The sequence below is a fragment of the Glycine soja genome, chromosome 16 (genome assembly GCF_004193775.1).
Source record: "Glycine soja cultivar W05 chromosome 16, ASM419377v2, whole genome shotgun sequence".
In the NCBI taxonomy this organism is placed as follows: Eukaryota; Viridiplantae; Streptophyta; class Magnoliopsida; order Fabales; family Fabaceae; genus Glycine; species Glycine soja.
In genome coordinates, this window is record NC_041017.1 from 29274569 (window position 1) to 29292677 (window position 18109).

The 18109-nt window shown below is 33.4% G+C and overlaps 2 protein-coding genes across 2 annotated transcripts; one reads left to right on the plus strand and one right to left on the minus strand.

Moving 5' to 3' along the window:
- Positions 1-1470: 1470 nt before the first annotated feature.
- LOC114390274 (protein INVOLVED IN DE NOVO 2-like) lies at positions 1471-6408 on the plus strand. The gene is made up of 6 exons (XM_028350981.1): positions 1471-2972; positions 3191-3372; positions 4491-4580; positions 4682-4969; positions 5493-5702; positions 5866-6408. The coding sequence occupies exons 1-6, from the start codon at positions 1997-1999 to the stop codon at positions 6094-6096; spliced, it is 1977 nt and encodes a 658-aa protein (XP_028206782.1). The 5' UTR covers positions 1471-1996; the 3' UTR covers positions 6097-6408.
- Positions 6409-6687: 279 nt separating this feature from the next.
- LOC114391273 (AAA-ATPase At3g50940-like) lies at positions 6688-9436 on the minus strand. Its single transcript, XM_028352350.1, has 2 exons — positions 8287-9436; positions 6688-7439 (listed from the first exon to the last, which is right to left on the minus strand). Exons 1-2 carry the CDS (start codon positions 9286-9288, stop codon positions 6933-6935), a joined length of 1509 nt encoding a protein of 502 aa, XP_028208151.1. The 5' UTR covers positions 9289-9436; the 3' UTR covers positions 6688-6932.
- Positions 9437-18109: the final 8673 nt, after the last annotated feature.

The following is an 18109-nucleotide window of genomic DNA, read 5'->3' on the forward strand; positions in this document are numbered from 1 at the left end:
ATTTTTTGAGTACTAGTGTTATATAAAGTGAAACTCTGATAATAAAAAAAGTAATTTAGTTAGAAGAAAGATTACACTAAAAAAAATTTAGTCAGATTTTTTTATAAAGGTTAAGCATGAGTAAAACTAATAGATATTCAATATCAATCTTAAAGTGATCAATATATATATATATATATATATATATATATATATATATATATATATATATATATATAATTTGAATTCAAGATCATTTTTTCAAAATGTTTAATCGCACGTTAGAAATCCAAGCATGAATTTATCAATGAGAATTAGCTCAAATAATATATACTTAATTTTCTTTTAAGTGGGATTTTGAATTTAAACTTTTTGATTGTAGAAAAATCTGAAGGAGCACTAGTCTCAGCATATAACCATATGGTGGATATTCTCAACTTGAATAAAATAAATGTAGTTTTAAAAGATATGGATATAATAATTAAACTAAAAAATCTAAATATTGTATCGCATAATAAAATCAAATTTAATTATAATTGTTTATAGAATATAAAATCCATATGGTATGCGTAAAAGAAAAAAGACCAAAACCGGAAAAGTGGCATTTTATCATTTTTATGAAATACTCAAATACATCATTAGTGAGTATAAATTCTTCCAAGTAATAAAGAAAACCACCGTTCAAAAGGTTAGACTGGCATTGGTTGTAAATAGTGACAGTGTCTCATTTTCATAAATTGTCATGTAAGTAACTACTATAAAAAAAATCATTTCTATAATTGTATAAGAAAAAATATAAAATATATTTTCATTTAATCACAAATTATCATTTATAATAAATCATCATTATCTCTAATAATATTCTCAAATTAATTAATTTTAATCCACATAAGGATTGATTGAAGTTGTTATTAAGTATTGAATTCGATTTTAGACTGATTTACTCTACTCCCCAAAATTGATCAATCATTTGTTACCCTTTTTTGCAGATTAAAATGTTCTTAACTGTTTTCATTCTTAGATCTAATTTAAAACATTGTTATTAGTGATCTTCCTAATGCTCAGCCATGTTTTGCAATATCAAGATCACCATAAACTCTACAAGAGTTTTCACCAAATTATTACAAGAATGCAATATTAGCATTCCTCTAACAAATAGTATAAGATGATTAGAGTCACCTTAATTAAGAAAATTAGGCTCGTCACGTTCTGCTGGTGCTGGCCGAACGGCAACGAAGAACGCATTTTGTGTACACTGTTTCCACGTACTCGCACCTGGGGGCCACGCGCTCCACGCTCCAATGAAAAATCTCCACGTCACTTGTTACACCACACGTTCCACACACCGTGAGCCGTGAGCCGTGAGCCGTGAGCCGTGAGCCGCACGCAATACAAAACCACCCAGATATACAGAGTCTTCTCAGTTACCATTTTCTCATTCCGATTTTTCATTTCCCAGGTCAATTTTCTCTCTGCATTTTTCATCCAATTCCTCAATACTCTCATGCACGATGCATGTGCTCTTGTTCTTATTTTGTATCAACTTGTATGCATATTAGGACTGTCTATAATGTATGATTCAATGCTCCAATGCTGCTTAATATGTATATTGTATTTTGGGTTAAGCACCGTGAGGGTATTTGGCTTCTCGATGGAGCCTAAGTATCTTCACAAGCTTCGGTTCTTTAGGCCCATTATGAGATTAATGCTCGGTCTGAGGGTTAATATGTATATTTAATGCCCTTTTTTTTAGTGTGGAAAAGTTATTAATCTCTCAATGGTTCTGCTTGTTATGCTTTTTTGTGTTTTTCCCCCCATTACATTGTGGGTGTCATGGTTGGTCTCTTATACGGTGCCATGCTAAGTTCCCGTTTCACATTTCAAGGAACCTTCTAATTTCTTATTTTTCAAGTAATGGAGGGTTTGAGTGGATGAAGTGATGTAAGAAATAAATTATTCGAGTTTAGTGCTTTTCCCTGGCTCTGAATGTGGTAATTAATGGAATTTGTCTGGAGCAATGGAACAACAATCAGTTCTAACCCTTTTTTTTTTCAGGTGGTTTAGTATAGTAGGAACTGTAATGGCTAACGGAAGCTCTGATGAGGATACTGATATTAGTGAATCTGAAATTAGTGAGTATGAAGACAAGTCCTATGAAGAACTGAACAATGGAAGTCAGAATGTGAAAACCTCGGATGAGACTTTTACTTGTCCATACTGCCCTAAAAAGAGAAAACGGGATTATTTGTACAATGAGCTCCTTCAACATGCTTCTGGGGTGGGTCAGAATAGTTCACAGATGACAAAAGCTAGAGACAAGGCAAATCATTTGGCTCTAGTGAAGTATTTGGAAAAAGATCTAATGACTGTAGATGTTCCATCAAAAGATTCAAAGCCGGTGGATGAAAATGAGCCTTCTGTTAATTCTGATGAGCAGTTTGTGTGGCCTTGGATTGGAATTGTAGTTAATATTCCAACTAGGTGGATAGATGGACACTATGTTGGTGAGTCCGGTACCAAGCTGAGGGATGAGTACAGAAGCAGGGGTTTCAATCCAGTTCGAGTCACTCCTCTGTGGAATTTCCGGGGTCACTCTGGAATTGCTCTTGTGGAATTCAAGAAAGACTGGCCAGGCTTAGACAATGCATTGGCATTTGAAAGAACATATGAATTAGATCATCATGGGAAAAAGGACTGGTTTGCTAATTCTGAGCAGAAGTCTGGCCTTTATGCATGGGTTGCCCGAGCAGATGACTACAAAGTGAACAATATCTATGGAGAACAACTGCAAAAGATGGGCGATCTCAAAACCATACCTGAGCGTATGGAAGAAGAAGCTAGAAAGCAGGATATACTTGTCTCCAATTTGACTAACATTATCCAAGTCAAGAACCAGCACTTAAAAGAGATTGAAGTGAGATGCCATGAGACTACGAACAAAATGAACCTTGCTATGAATGAAAAAGATAAACTCATTCGAACTTATAATGCAGGTATCTGTTTTATTGAGCCTTAGGATCAAATAGCCATATACTGCTTGAATCATTGTAGTGGTTGGCACCATAGGATATACTATTGCTAAGTTAATTTCCTAAAAATATTGTGCTGGAATTCAATTTTATATTTTAACAATTGATTATTATTTTAAAATTCTGCTGATCTGTTGTAAGTTGTAACAACATTGTTTTATGCTATAATTCATTGTCTTCAGAGATAAAGAAAATGCAGTCAAGTGCCAGTGATCACCTCAAAAGAATTTTTACTGATCATGAAAAGCTTAAATTTCAACTGGAATCTCAGAAAAACGAGCTTGAGCTGCGGAAAATTGATTTGGAAAAGCGTGAGGCACATAATGAAAGTGAAAGGAAAAAGTTGGCAGAAGAAATTGAGGAGGTATTGTGTTTTTTTCTTTTTTATGCTGCATGTCCTGTTGTATACTATTGTTTTAGATTGATTGATTATTGTGGTTGATGTTTAGATCAATCTTTTATGCTAGTAGATCTTGCCATGTGTATGGACAAGATATTAGGACTGTTATCTTCTGTCTATTTAGTGCACAATTCTCATTTGTAAGGGACATGGAAAATTATGACAATTAATGTTTAGTTTCTTTTTCTTTTTTGTGTTAGCTTCTTGCATGGTAGCCCTTGTGTCATCTTCCTAACATGCATGCTGTTGAAGGCCCTAAATCCAAAACATGTTAATATCTGGATGGCTGGTCGTTTTCTTTTAAAGTACACTATTTAATGGTTCAATCCTTGGTGGCAGTTTGTAATTTGTGTGTTTGTGTCTTTGATTTTGATCTAGGAGGTGATCATGTCCCTTGTTATGTCACAGATTCACATGAGACAGCTTAAGATTAGATGGAAATGATATCTAACAGTAAATGTTGAGTAAAATTAAAATTATGAGCTCTATTGAGTGGTCATATGCCAAAGACCATGTATTTAATGAAATGTAATTTGGGGAAGCGAGAGGGGACTAGAGTGATCAATATATAGTTGTATGCCTAAGAATTTCATGCCATAGGTTTTCTGTTTTTCCATTATTCTGTTTACTCCCATTAAAGATTTTGATTAAGGACTATGTAAATCATTTTTACATAATCTATTTTTGCTTTGTGATAGCAGACCTATAGTTAAAAAGGTCTATGTTAGTTGGAATAGGGGGAAAACTATAGAGGGAAATGTAACTAACAATTGAGGAGATGACATTTATAACTAACTGTACAGCTGTAATAAATTGGGGGGGGGGGGGGTCATTGTTGTAAATCAGATTTGGGAATGTTTGTGGACTCTTGAATTATCCCTATTGTATCTTTCGTACCTCTGGGTCGCATTGATCCAGAAGGGATTCTCAATAAATAGTCTCTTTACATTCAATTCTAGTTCTTCTCTCTAATTTCTGGTCGAACCTTGTCAATGTGCCTCTTAAATCATTCAAAATAATGTGCTTAAAAGGCTTATGGAAGGATTTGTTTAACACTGCTGGCATTTTTATTGGATTTGCAGAATGCAACAAAAAATAGCTCTCTTCAGATGGCTGCTCTGGAGCAAAAGAAAGCTGATGAAAATGTTATGAAACTGGCTGAAGATCAACAGGTGTGTGTTACCTATCTTTTAGCTATGTTAATAACCGAAAGTGTCCTTGTCAACACCAGAATGACATAGTATTAATGCTATTTGAATACCTATTTATACAGAGGCAAAAAGAACTACTCCATGCTAAAATCATTCAGCTTCAAAAACAACTTGATATGAAACAAGAGCTGGAGTTGGAGATTCAACAATTAAAAGGATCATTAAGTGTGTTGAAGCACATGGAAGATGATGAAGATGCAGAAGTTCTGAAGAAGGTAGATACTTTACAAAAGGATTTAAGAGACAAGGAACAGTCACTTGAAGAGTTAGATGCATTGAACCAAGCACTAATCGTTAAAGAGCGTGAGAGTAATGATGAGCTGCAGGAAGCTCGAAAAGCATTGGTTGATGTAAGTGTGTTTTTTCTAATATTTCTTCCTACTGATTCTTCAAATTAATTTGTAAGAGCATCTCAATGAGATCCATTCCAGTGTCACTATTCTTTCACATGGCTCATGGGATGGTAATGTTTTTATTGGTGATTTTTCTTGCCCATTTTGAGTGTTGTATGAATTGAAAAGCAGATGGTCTTGTAAGTTATAAATTTACATTCTTTTAGAGAATTCCACTTTTTCTATATTTGGTTAACTCTGTTGTTAACTTTTATGATTCATAGCAAGGTAGCTAAGTGACTTGAGTAAAATTAAAATCTCATGAGTTCTATTTCATCTAATAGACTTGTAATACTCGATGTTTTTAATGGCTCATTAGTTCATTTGATTATGCAGATGAGAGCTAACTGTGATTGTGTGGATATTCTCTGCTTATGTTATTTTCTGAAAATATTTTGCAATTCTTAAAGCTTTCTTGAACTTTTAACTGTCCAATATTGCTTATTCAAGACTTGATAGGAATCTTTTCTCTCACTTGCAGGGTATGAAAGAGCTATCATCTCATAGCAATATTCGTTTGAAGAGAATGGGAGAAATTGACACTATACCATTCCTTGACGCAATGAAGAAAAGATATAATGAAGAGGAAGCTGAAGAGAGAGCTTCAGAACTGTGCTCATTGTGGGAAGAGTATCTAAAGAACCCAGATTGGCATCCATTCAAAGTTATCATGGTTGAAGGGAAAGAAAAGGTGTGCCTGTTAAACATATAGATCTCCTGAAATTATCTTGAAGTCTACATGCTTCATTGCATGTCACACTTAATCAAACTTGGTTCACTCTGTTATTTATCTATATTCTCTCTTAATGACAATAAATGTTTTGTAATCTGGTTTCATGCATTTTTCGTTTCAGGAAATTGTTAGAGATGATGATGAAAAGCTGAATGAGTTGAAAAATGACTTGGGTGAAGGGGCATATAAAGCAGTGGTACAAGCTTTGTCAGAGATAAATGAACATAATCCTAGTGGGCGATACTTAACCTCAGTAGTATGGAACTATAAAGAGGGAAGGAGAGCATCTCTGAAAGAAGGAGTACAATTTCTGTTGAATCATTGGAAAGGGGAATGGTGTGAAGGTTTGTAGATAACTATATTAGGTTACTGAATTTTGTCTTTTGAACTGTGTAGCTATAACTAGATCTTAGAGAGAAAAAGATCTTAAAAGCTATTGGTATGCAGCTTAGTTCTTATAACTAACAACCACCTAGAAGTTAGCCTCCATATCCTAGTATGGGAGATGACATTGAAGTTAAACTTTATGACTATATCAACTGGCTTTTAATTTTAGCATGTTTCTTTGAGTAATTGGCATTTTGATATAAGATATAGGTTTAAATATGTTTTTGGCTCCGGTAATATATTGTCCTTTTGGTTTTAGTCTGTATAATTTTTTTTCAAAATGGTCCTTGGTAAAATTCCTTTTCTTGGTTTTAGTACTTGTTATTTTGTTCCTTGTAATATATCTTTTTTTCATTTTAGTTCCTATAATATTTTGATTATTTCGAATTATTCCCTTTGAAAATAATTTGATAGGAATTAAAAGCAAATGATCTACATATTACAAGGACAAAAACAAAAAAATATATATATTAGAAGGACCAAAACTAAAAAATGAAATTTTGCAAAGATCATTTTGAAAAATATAGTAATTTTATAAAGCCAAAAACCAATATAGTGCAGGAAATAAAAACATATTTAAATTTAAAATATATGTTATTGTCCATGATCCAACTAAGACAATTGTTGGATATAAAAATCTGTTGTATTATTTAAACATGAGCTAAATCTAAGTTAACGGATTTTATTTAATATCAACTGTATGTAAACGATTAGAGTACCTACATGCGAGGCAAAGTCGTAACTACTACTATATTTGGGGACACACTTTAGAGTTTAGACCGTTCCAAGGTGCTAAGCTGATTACAAAGGACGTCCTCTTGTCCTTCTTTGAGTCCCCACACCATTTTTTCTCTTGCTGATACAAACTGGTCTTTTCTGCTTGCAACCAACTTTGGACCTTTTAGATTGGTGAAGTTCTGTTTTATCTGAACCATCATTCTCACACACGTCTCCTTCCATCTTCTTCCTCTTGAGCAGCTTTAGGAACCCTTCTAGTGCCGTGTCAGCATCTTCGCTCTTCATCAGTTCCTCTGCCACCTGTGCTGGGGTTATCTGCATGTCCTCTATCAGCCCTTCAATCTCCCCGACAAGGCGGTGATCCGGGGCAATGTCTAGGTAGTTGGAGGCCAAAACCTTGAAGCCGTGGTAGGAGCAATAGGACATGTGAATGTGCATGTCCATTCTTCCTGGCCGCAACAGTGCCGGGTCTAGCCTTTCCTTGTGGTTGGTGGTGAGTATGATGATTCTCTCGTCTCCACAACTCGACCATAGCCCATCTATGAAGTTGAGTAATCCACACAAACTCAACTGCATCCATCCACAAAATTATATTGATTGTTTAATTTTGATTTCATTAGAACACATAATTAGTACTCTAGCTCAATAAACGATCGTTACTATTTACTATTTTTAGAATAGTACCAATATATATATGGACATATAAAGGAAAACATATTAATCAGAGTGGGAGATGTAAAGAAGAATGAATCTAATCCACTCGAATCGGCAACTAGTGAGAAATTTGAGCACGGGGTCTTAAATTCAAACTTCGCTATTTTTATTGTACAAAAAAAAATGTGTCACTGTCTAATTCTATTATGGAGGACATTCATTTCTCATGAAAACTCAACACATAATGTTCAGAGGGAAAAAAAATTAATCCCTCCTTCCTGCAAAACTGAAACCAAATGAAGGACAGAACACATAGGATAGATTTTCTGTCCATCCAGCTTCCATCCTTTGTCTTTCCTGTGTTCCAAACATACCCATGAGGAAATAATAAATAGGGAAAGAATGGTTCTTGAGGAAATAGTAAATAAATAGTAAATAGTGAACAAGAAGTTAAAAAAAAGAAAAATAAAAACAGCAAAAAGAAGTATAGGACAAGGAAGGCTTGTGAATGCTTGTATGCATACTACAATGAGAACCAAGCCATGTGATTGGATTGGAACTATGGGACAACCATTTCAAGCCAAGAATAATTCTTGGACAGAATAGTTACCTACCTACCTTTAGCAACTAAATTAGAATAGTTGGGAATCATGTAAAGCCAATCAAGGTACTTTGCAATTCAACAGACATAACATATTATAGCAATTAAATATGTACTAATAGGATAAAATAGGAGAGGAAGATACATAAGAAGATCACCAACCTGCACATCAGGTTGTTTACGGCCATCTCCATGCCTACGCCCTGGCAGATCGACGCTGCAATCAATGTCTTCAATGACCAGAATAGACCTGTTTGCAGTTGCCAGCAACAACTTTCTGAGATCAGAATCGGTCACTAAGTTGTCAAGCTGAAGATCATAGATATCAAACTTCAAGTAGTTAGCCATGGCCGCGATCAAGCTCGATTTGCCGGTCCCCGGAGGGCCGTACAACAAGTACCCGCGTTTCCAAGCCCTCCCAACTTTCCTATAATACTCCCTCCTCCTCACAAACCTGTTCAAATCCTCCATGATGGCACTCTTCTGCTCTGCCTCCAAAGCCAGTGTCTCAAACGTTGAAGGGTGGTCTAAATTAATAGAATCCCACTTGAACCCTCCATAACCGTATGAAGTATTGAGAGTGTGCATCTTCAACACCCTCTCCTCATCCTTCATCTCCTTGTCTTTCTCAAGAATGAAAGGCAAGTAACTTCCCAACACCATCTCCTTGTGCTTCTTCTCAAAGCTTAGCTCAAAGTACTTCTTTTCTGTTCTTGTTGGGTTGTTTCTGCTGTGATCATTGGAACTATTGCTCTTCTCAGACTCTGAGCAGATTAGTTTCCAATTGAGCTTAATCCCATTAAACCAATCAACTAGCTCTTCACCCTTTTCAAGCCTAATGGTGAGTTTTTTCTCCTTTGGACTCTTGCTGATGTTGAGTCTCTCATTTTCAGGGGTGATTTTGGTAGACAAGTAAACCTCTGCAGCGTCATAGACATGGTTGCGCGCTATGCCGCTGCAGTACTCTTCAATGGTGAGGGTGAGGACTTTGCAGCGAGCCTTGAAGAAGTAGCGGAAGGCGTTGGTGAGGTAGCCACGAAATGGTTGAGGAATGAGGTCGTTGGTTACTGAACGCAGGAGCATGATGGAGGCTGTCATGGAAGCATAAACAGAGAAGATTGAGGAGGGTGAAGCCATAGCCATGTTGCCTCTAGAGGAAAACATGGTGGTGGTGAGGGTGGCTAAGTGTGCAGAGACACGAGAGGGAAATTGAAACAAGTGCTGGTGAGTAGTGATGATGCCAATGTTGTTTTTAACTAGTTCTTCTATGCTTATGAGAAGAAAAATGATTTATGAACATGTATGTGGCATGATTCGGGACTGTTAATTTTTCATATCACACGTAATTGGTGTTACTATTTTTTTTTTATAAATTTAAAAACTTAAATACATATTATATAAAGATTGGTGGGACAATAAGCACATGGTGATATCAGAATATTTAATAATTTTTTCATGTAAGTGTTACTAAACACCGAGAAAAAGATCCAGATCAGATATAATATATATATATATATATAACCCTTTTTATGTAAAATGGTAATTTAGAACCTTACACACACAAATTATTGTATCATTGGAATAATTTTGTATCATCTTGTTGCAAGTCATAAGGTTCATGAATGTGTCTACAAACCTGGTACTGATACGTACACAGTCTAACCCCGTTCCTTTTAAGTTTTAATGGTCTTCCAATAACATAAAAACAATCATGTTTTAAGGCTTGATAATTTTAAGATAATTGTTATTAATGTTAAAAAAAATTATTAAGGCCAATAAATTTAACATATGATGATTTGTAATTGAATGCAGAGTGTTTATAGGATAATTTGATTTGATTTTCACATAAAATTATCCTAATTAAATATAAAATAGTGTTTATAGGATAGTTTGATTTGATTTTCAGATAAAATTATCCGAAATTAAATATAAAATAAAACAAATTAATTTTTTGAGGTTTGATTTAATGGTTTTTTAATTTATTAATTAAACTTATATAATTAATGTTATATTATTTTCTTAAAAAATACTTTTTTATTAAATTTTATTTAACATATTTTAGTTAAAAATTATTATTTTTACTTCTATTTAACATTAATACAAAATAATTTATTAACTATTTTTAATACAATAATAATTTATATATCACTCAATATTTAATATTATTTTTTAACTATATTACATATTTTTTTAACGTACAAAAGAAAAATAATTTGAATGAGTGTAAAAATACTTTACGGTACCCTCATATATCATATTTTCTCATCAAATCAATTTCTATCAAATCTATTCGATTTTTTCAAACCTTAATGCATATAAAGTTCTAAAAATCAAATTATTTTTTGTCGTTACAAAAAAGATTTAAGAGTTTGGTGCCTTGGTCTATTGGTTGGTATTGGAAAAAGTTCTAACATAGTTGTCAATTCATATGCAGCTTTATATCTTCTCTCTTTATAAAAAGCAGAAGCATGATGTAAAAGCAGCGGAAAACTGGAACAAGTCTCGTAGTAGAAACATCAAGTATGTACCACCCAATTCTTTTGTGTGGAAAATGGACAAAAGCATCAATAATTTGTCAACATTAAATTTTAGTGATGAAAAGTAGTGATATATATTAGATTAAGTAAAAGTAAATTAATAATTACCTGTACATTCTACAAATGACATTATCTTACCCGTCATTTCAACAAGTCTTCCTCAACCGTGTCCTGAAGAGTGGTTACTGATGCCAAACTTTCTTTAGGGTAGGGAAAAAAAAAGGAAAACATACTAAAATTCATTTATTTTTAATATTCCAAACACACTTTAGGCTTACTTTTTATATGAGATTAAGTATATAAATCAGAATATATATATATATATATATATATATATATATATGTTTGCATTAATTTAATTTCTTGAATTTAATTGGGAAACATTCATAGTGTAATACTCTTTATACCTAAGAATGGATTGACGCGTAAAATATAATTATTGGTTTTCGTGATAATTAGTTTAAAATTTGTATGTAAAGTGGTTTTTAATTAGTTTACAGTATAAATTATATTAATAACATTAATTTTTTTATACTTTTTTCACAATTTTTTATGATTTTTAAGATCGGATTGACCCGTTCAATTGATTAAATTGAGAATCGAATTTATATGATGGATTCAAAGACTCTAAAAAATTAAAACATTTTAGAACCAGTGAAAATCGGTTAAGAATTAATCAAACCGATCAAAAACAAAAATAATATGAAAAATCATAACTGAACTAATCTTTTTAAATTTTTATTATTGTTTTTAAATTATTTTTTATTTAATTTAAATTTTTTTAAGTTAAATAAAAATACATTTTTAAATATTTCACATAAATATCAATTATTTCCTTAATTATTATTAGCCTTTATCTAATAAAACATATAATTTAATCATTTATATTAATATATAATTTTTTAGATCCTAATTTTTTAATTATATATTATTCTATGAATTAAAATATTATATAATATTAAAAAATATAAAATCGATTCCACCACGATTCGATTCAACCACGGTTCAATCATTAAATAAGTACTTCATCTGTCGGTTGAATCACCTATGTGATTTTAAAAGCATTGTAAATTTTTAGCTGAATAATTTTATATTTTAGGAAGAACACTTTGCTATCTTTAGTGAAAATAGGTGGTATCTTGTATGTCAGAGGAGGAACCCACACCAAACAAACAAGTCTAAGATGAGAACTATGTTGGACCTCCTATAAATTGTTTAGTAACACAATTTTGTATTTCACTTTAACATTGGGCTATTATTATCTTCTAGAAACCTATTGAGTTATATATATTGGATTATTACAATTACGTATTCTATAAATTTGTTTGTTTTCTACTAGATTCAATCTTATCATTATGAGCTCTACAATTTTGACTCTATGATATTGTTGAGGCTAAGCTCCTCGTGAGATAAAGTTTAAATGATACTAGATTCAAGTTAGTAATGATTTTTAAGAATGTGAACTAATGATTTTTTAGAATGAGTATATAAGAACGTACAGGATTTGATGATACATCACAAAGAGCATGTATCAAACCATCAAAGATATAACTTATCCAAGAGTAGCTAAATAAGTATTTGATTGGAACGTGTAATATGAGAACGTACGTTCATATATTTATGCTCATGATGTATTTTTTTTGTTGAACGTCATATATTATCGTTGAAAGTAGTCATGATACTCATAATAACCATTGCATCCTCACACCACATAATTTTGTTAGCTAGTTTTTCTTCCGACATCTTGAAAATATTAATTTATCATAACTGATCCAATTGTTGAAAATTGGTTGGGTCCTTTTTTCTCGATCCAAGTAGGATGCTCACGTTGCAATGGAAAAATCACAAGCTCCATTATTGTAAACTTCTTCAACAAGGAACATAAGATGAGAAAACCAAATTGGTCATATATTTCTTTACTTTTGCCGAATGGAGAAATTATGCCTTTAAATGCATTTCTTCTCTTCCTTCATGAATTCAAAAGGTGGACCCGGGACCCCATGGTTGAGCAATGCAAATTTCTCGAGAATTACTGACAGAGACAATAATATATATATATATATATATATATATATATATATATATATATATATATATATATATATATATATTTCTTTTATTTCTATTCATAACTTTTCATTCAAATATTCCATTTTGTGAGATTTTTAGTTGAAGATTTAAATTTTTTAAAACTAATAACAATTTTTCACTTTTAAATCTTTAGATTTAATTTTTTTTATTTTCAATTTTAAAATTTGTTGTTAATTTTCTTGTTTTCTCTTAAAAAGGGTTTATGCAAGATGACAAAGCCGCACAAAAAAAGATGAGGTAATTGAAAGAAATGCAAGCTTAACATACCAGTCTTAGTGACATGGATGGGTAACAGTGACACTAGCAAGGCTATTGCTTCTTGCACCCCACGAATTTCTTCCTACACCCCATAATTTTTTAAATCCCCAAATTGTCCTTCCCATTTTATAACTTCCAATGGTGGTGTGAACAAGGATTCCCTTCCCTCTTTTTTTTTTTTTTGTTTTTGTTTTCTGGCAAAGAGGCAACGTTATCCATCTAATTCTTATTGTGCCCATATATTGTAAATGAGATTCTCATTAATAAATGGATTTGCAATCATTACGCACTTTCAACCTACAAGCCTTAATCAAATCCATTAGGCTACAAGAATCTAGTGTGAAGGCAAATCAGACCGAATACAATCCAAAATAGGGCTAGTGGGTTAAATGCTTCACACAAGAAGGAGTTGAAGAGGAAGTGTTCAAGGATGGAGACTCTAACGGTGGCATACAGGAAAGAAGTAATTGTTTGAATACTTTTGGATTGACAAATTCATAATATACATTTTTTTGTGCCTTTATGTTGTTCAGGAAGTATGCAAACATAATTCTCTATTAGGTTTTCTGGAATCCATGTTTTTCAAAAAAAAAAAAAAAAAAAAAACCTAATCCAAAATCATGTTTGCATCATTCCAAACCTTTCAATATGAAAGTATGCAAACATAATTTTGGATAAGATTTTCCAAAAAAGAATTTGGATTCTGAAAACCTAACTTGGAGTTTACATACTTCCAAAATTATTGTTTTGTAAAAGAGGGGGACAATTCTGCATATTCTAGATTGAATTTTTGAATATTTTGAATAGTTGGCTACGGAAGCAACAAAGTGGTTTAGGTTCGAAGAGACATACTGACATGATGGTCTAAGTTTGAAGAGAAGCGATGGAGCTATGTTTTTAGTTCGAAGAGACACGACAACGCGATGATCGACATTTGAAGAGGAGCGACAACACAATGGTTTGGGTTTGAAGAGACGCGCAATGGTAGATGAGGAAAAAGGGAAAAGAGCTAGGTTGAACCAATGAGTGAGGGGTATTTTGGGATGGTGATGTTTATTTTAAAGTTCAAGGAGGTGCAGGAAGCAACATCCACCAGCAACTATAGAGTGAACACATCCTGTATATCCCAAAAAGACTCTACAAACAAAAATATTCCTTTACCAAGGCACCCTATTTTGAAATGGCTATTTCTAAATAGGATACTTTTCAAGAATAGCTATTTTAAAATATAATTTTTTCATATTTCAGAATATCTATTATGGAACACATTTTCCAGAATGCTTATCCTATTCTAGAATAGATATTCCAAAATATGATTTTCTTGCTCCAAAATCTAAAATAGGATAACTACTATAGAAACCTACTCTGGAATAAGTGTTCTAGAATATGAAAAACTATACTAGAGAATAAGTGTTCTGGATAACAGAAAACTAAAGGAAATGAGGCAAATAAAATTGGTATAAAATTCTTCATTCAATATATCAATTATTATATTATTTATAGTAATGAGAATAGAATGACCTAGAACCTAAGAGGATAAAATGGAATCAAATCATATTCTCATAAATATAATATATATGCTCATAAATATAATATATATGGAAGGAAAAATAAGGAAAGGAAAATAATGTTCTGCTGTCAAATAATTTAAACAAGGATTATATGTTTCCTTATTTAAGCTAGGATTATATGTTTCCTCTATTAGCCCCCCACAAGCTGGAGGTGCAAAAATGTTTTGTAACTGTAGCTTGGAAAGATTGGTGTTGAAGGATTGAGGAGGGAGAGCCTTTGTGAATATATCCACAAGTTGATTTGAAGAAGGGACTGGGAGCAGTAACATGAGTCCAGCTTGGGACTTTTCACGGACTAGATGACAATCAATATCCAAGTGTTTGGTGCGTTCATGAAAGACAGGATTGACAGCAATGCGAAGAGCACTATGATTATCACAATAAAGTGTGAGAGTCTTGGAAAGGGGAATTCGTAGATCTCTTAGAAGGTAAGAAAGCCATTGTAATTCACAATTTGCAAAAGCAAGTTCTCGATATTCAGCCTCGGAAGAGGAACGTGATACTGTAGTTTGCTTCTTGGTTTTTCATGAAACAAGCGAATTGCCTATAAAAAAGCAATAACCAGTAATAGAGCGCCTAGAGTCAATACATGTTGCCCAATCAGCATCACTAAACCCAAGTAGATGAGGAGAGCAAGTCCTTGGAAATAATAAGCCTTTGCCTGGACACCCTTTGAGATATCGAAGAATGCGGACAGTTGTAGCATGATGGGCTTTTGTTGGTTTGGACATAAATTGACTTAGTTGCTGTGTAGCAAAGGCAATATCAGGGTGTGTGCTTGTCAAATAGACTAGTCTTCCAACTAGGCGTCTATAAGATAGGGGATCATCAAGAAAACCAAAGGAATCATAATGGAGTCGAAGAGAACTATCCATAGGAGTGGAGGATGGCTTACACCCAAGCATACCTGAATCTTTCAGTAAATCCAAACAATACTTGTGTTGGCATAATGAAATTCCGTTATCAGAATGTGCAACTTCAATTCCCAAAAAATATTTCAGTTTCCCCAAATCCTTAATGTGAAAATTAGTGTGAAGAATATGCTTAATGCGTTCAATCTCAGCAAGGGAATTACCGGTCAGCACAATGTCATCAACATATACAATTAAAGCAATAAATGCAGAATTATGAGCCTTGATGAATAGACTATGATCAACATGGGCATGTGAATAACCACAAATCAGCAATAGATTAGATAATTTTTCATACCATTGTTTGTTGGATTTCTTTAATCCATAAAGTGATTTCTTCAATTTGCAACTCTGACTTGATGTGTAACCAAGCAAGCCAGGAGGATCTCCATGTAAACATCCTCCCTGAGGTCCCCGTGTAAGAAAGCGTTGCTAACATCCAATTGATGGAGGTGCCATCGATTAATCGATTCTAGAGCAAGAACAACTCTAACAATGGTCATCTTAACAACATGGGAGAAGGTTTCAAAGTAATCTATGCCCTCAATTTGAGAGTATCCTTTTGCAACAAGACGAGCCTTGTGACACTCGATACTGCCATTCGGTAGTCGTTTGATTTTATATACCCACTTGCACCCAATTGGTCGTACATGAGAAGGGGTTTGAACAATGTCCTAGGTTTGATTCAACTGTAGAGCTTCGTTCTCACATTTCATGGCATCACGCCAACATTGATGTTTCACAGCTTCATGAAAACTGGTGGGTTCGTGCTAAGATGACAGAGTCATAAGGAAATGGCGATGAGAAGGAGAGACATGAGTGTATGAGAGGAAACTCTGAATTGGATATGTGCATGTTGATAAGGATTGAGCAGACTTAAGGGAAGGAATTTGAAACTGATAATCAGAAAGGTAAGAAGGAGGATGAGTGTCGCAGTTGGAGTGACGTGGTAAAGCATGGTTAGTCGGTGGTTCTTGGATGTGTTGATCAATTATGTTGGGATTTGGTGTGTCAATTGCAGGAGGAGTTGAAGGATTTGGGAAAGGTGATGGTGAGCCATTGGGTTGAGGAATTGTTGGTTCAGTGTTTGTTGTGATAGGTGTGGATGGGGTAAATTGAGGTGGTGTAGGTAGCGTATGTGAAATTGGGTCTATATGTAGTGTATGTGAAATTGGGTCAATATGTGAATGTGATTGGGCTTTGCTAGTAGAGAGGTTTTGGTTTGTGTGGAAGGGAAAGAAAGATTCATGGAAAACAACATTTCTGGAAATGAATATTTCTCTTGTGTTAATGTCTAAAACAACATATCCCTTGGTACCATTTTGAAAACCTAAGAATGCCCTTTTTCTTGAACGAGGTTGAAACTTGTGAGTTTGATTATGAGTTGATGCATAGCATCAGCAACCAAAAACTTTGATCATAGAAAAATCTGGGTGAGTTTTGTATAAAAGCTCAAATGGTGTTTTATAAGAAATAACAGGAGAGGGAACACGATTTATGAGGAAAATGACATGTTTTATAGCATAGGACCAAAAATTTGTTGGAAGTTTAGATTGAAACATAAGGGCCCTAGCTACGTTAAGGATATGTTGATGTTTGCGTTCCACTCTTCCATTTTTTTGAGGGATATACACACAACTAGTTTGGCGAATTATACCCTTTGAAGAAAAAAAATCTTTAAGATAAAATCCAAGACCATTATCGAATCAAATGCATTTAATTTTTGTTTCAAATTGATTTTCAATCAAATTAATAAAATTTTGAACATGTGTTTTCACTTCACTTTTTTTATTTTAATAAAACCACCCAAGTATATCTACTAAAATCATCAAGTATAGTTAAGAAATATCTATGTCCATGAATTAATGATTTAGAAAATGGTCCCTAAATATCCATATGAATCAACTAAAAAATTTTAGAGCTTCTACTCGAACTAAGAGAATAGGGCAATCGTTTTTGTTTAGCTAAATGACAAATGTCACAAATTTCATTAGAATCTTTTGAAATAAAAGGGAATTGTTGATTTAAGACATTAAGACGATTACCAGATAAATGACCTAATCTAAAATGCCAAAGCTTGGAGGTATTGATGTTGGTGGCGGTGATATTATTGGTAGATGGGCTTTTATCCTTTCCAACTATCAAGTGAAAAGGCCTTCCTTCAAGTCAGTCAAACCAATCGTCTTCAACGTGCTCATGTCCTGTATTTCACAAGAAATTTTAGAAAGATCACTAGAAAAAATAATACATGGGAAAGTATATAATAACTTTGGGATATACATAAGATTGAAGCTAAAATCAGGGACAAAAAGAACATTATGGATGATAAAATCTGGAGTGAATTTTATGTTGCCCGAAATGTGGGCTTGGATAGTGGATCCATTGGGTAAATGAATCTTTACTGGTGCAATGGTAGAATATGTATAAAAACAATCTAAGGAACAAGTTATATGGTCTATGGCTCCAGAATCAATTATCCATGGTGCAGTGTGTGAACTAAGAGTGTTAGGTGTGTGTGTGGTGGAAATAGAAAAAACAAAATGACTACCAAAACCATAATTGTGAATTTGATTTGGGTTAGAATGAGAGAGGTTGGTTCGTGTAAGAGTAGTCTCTG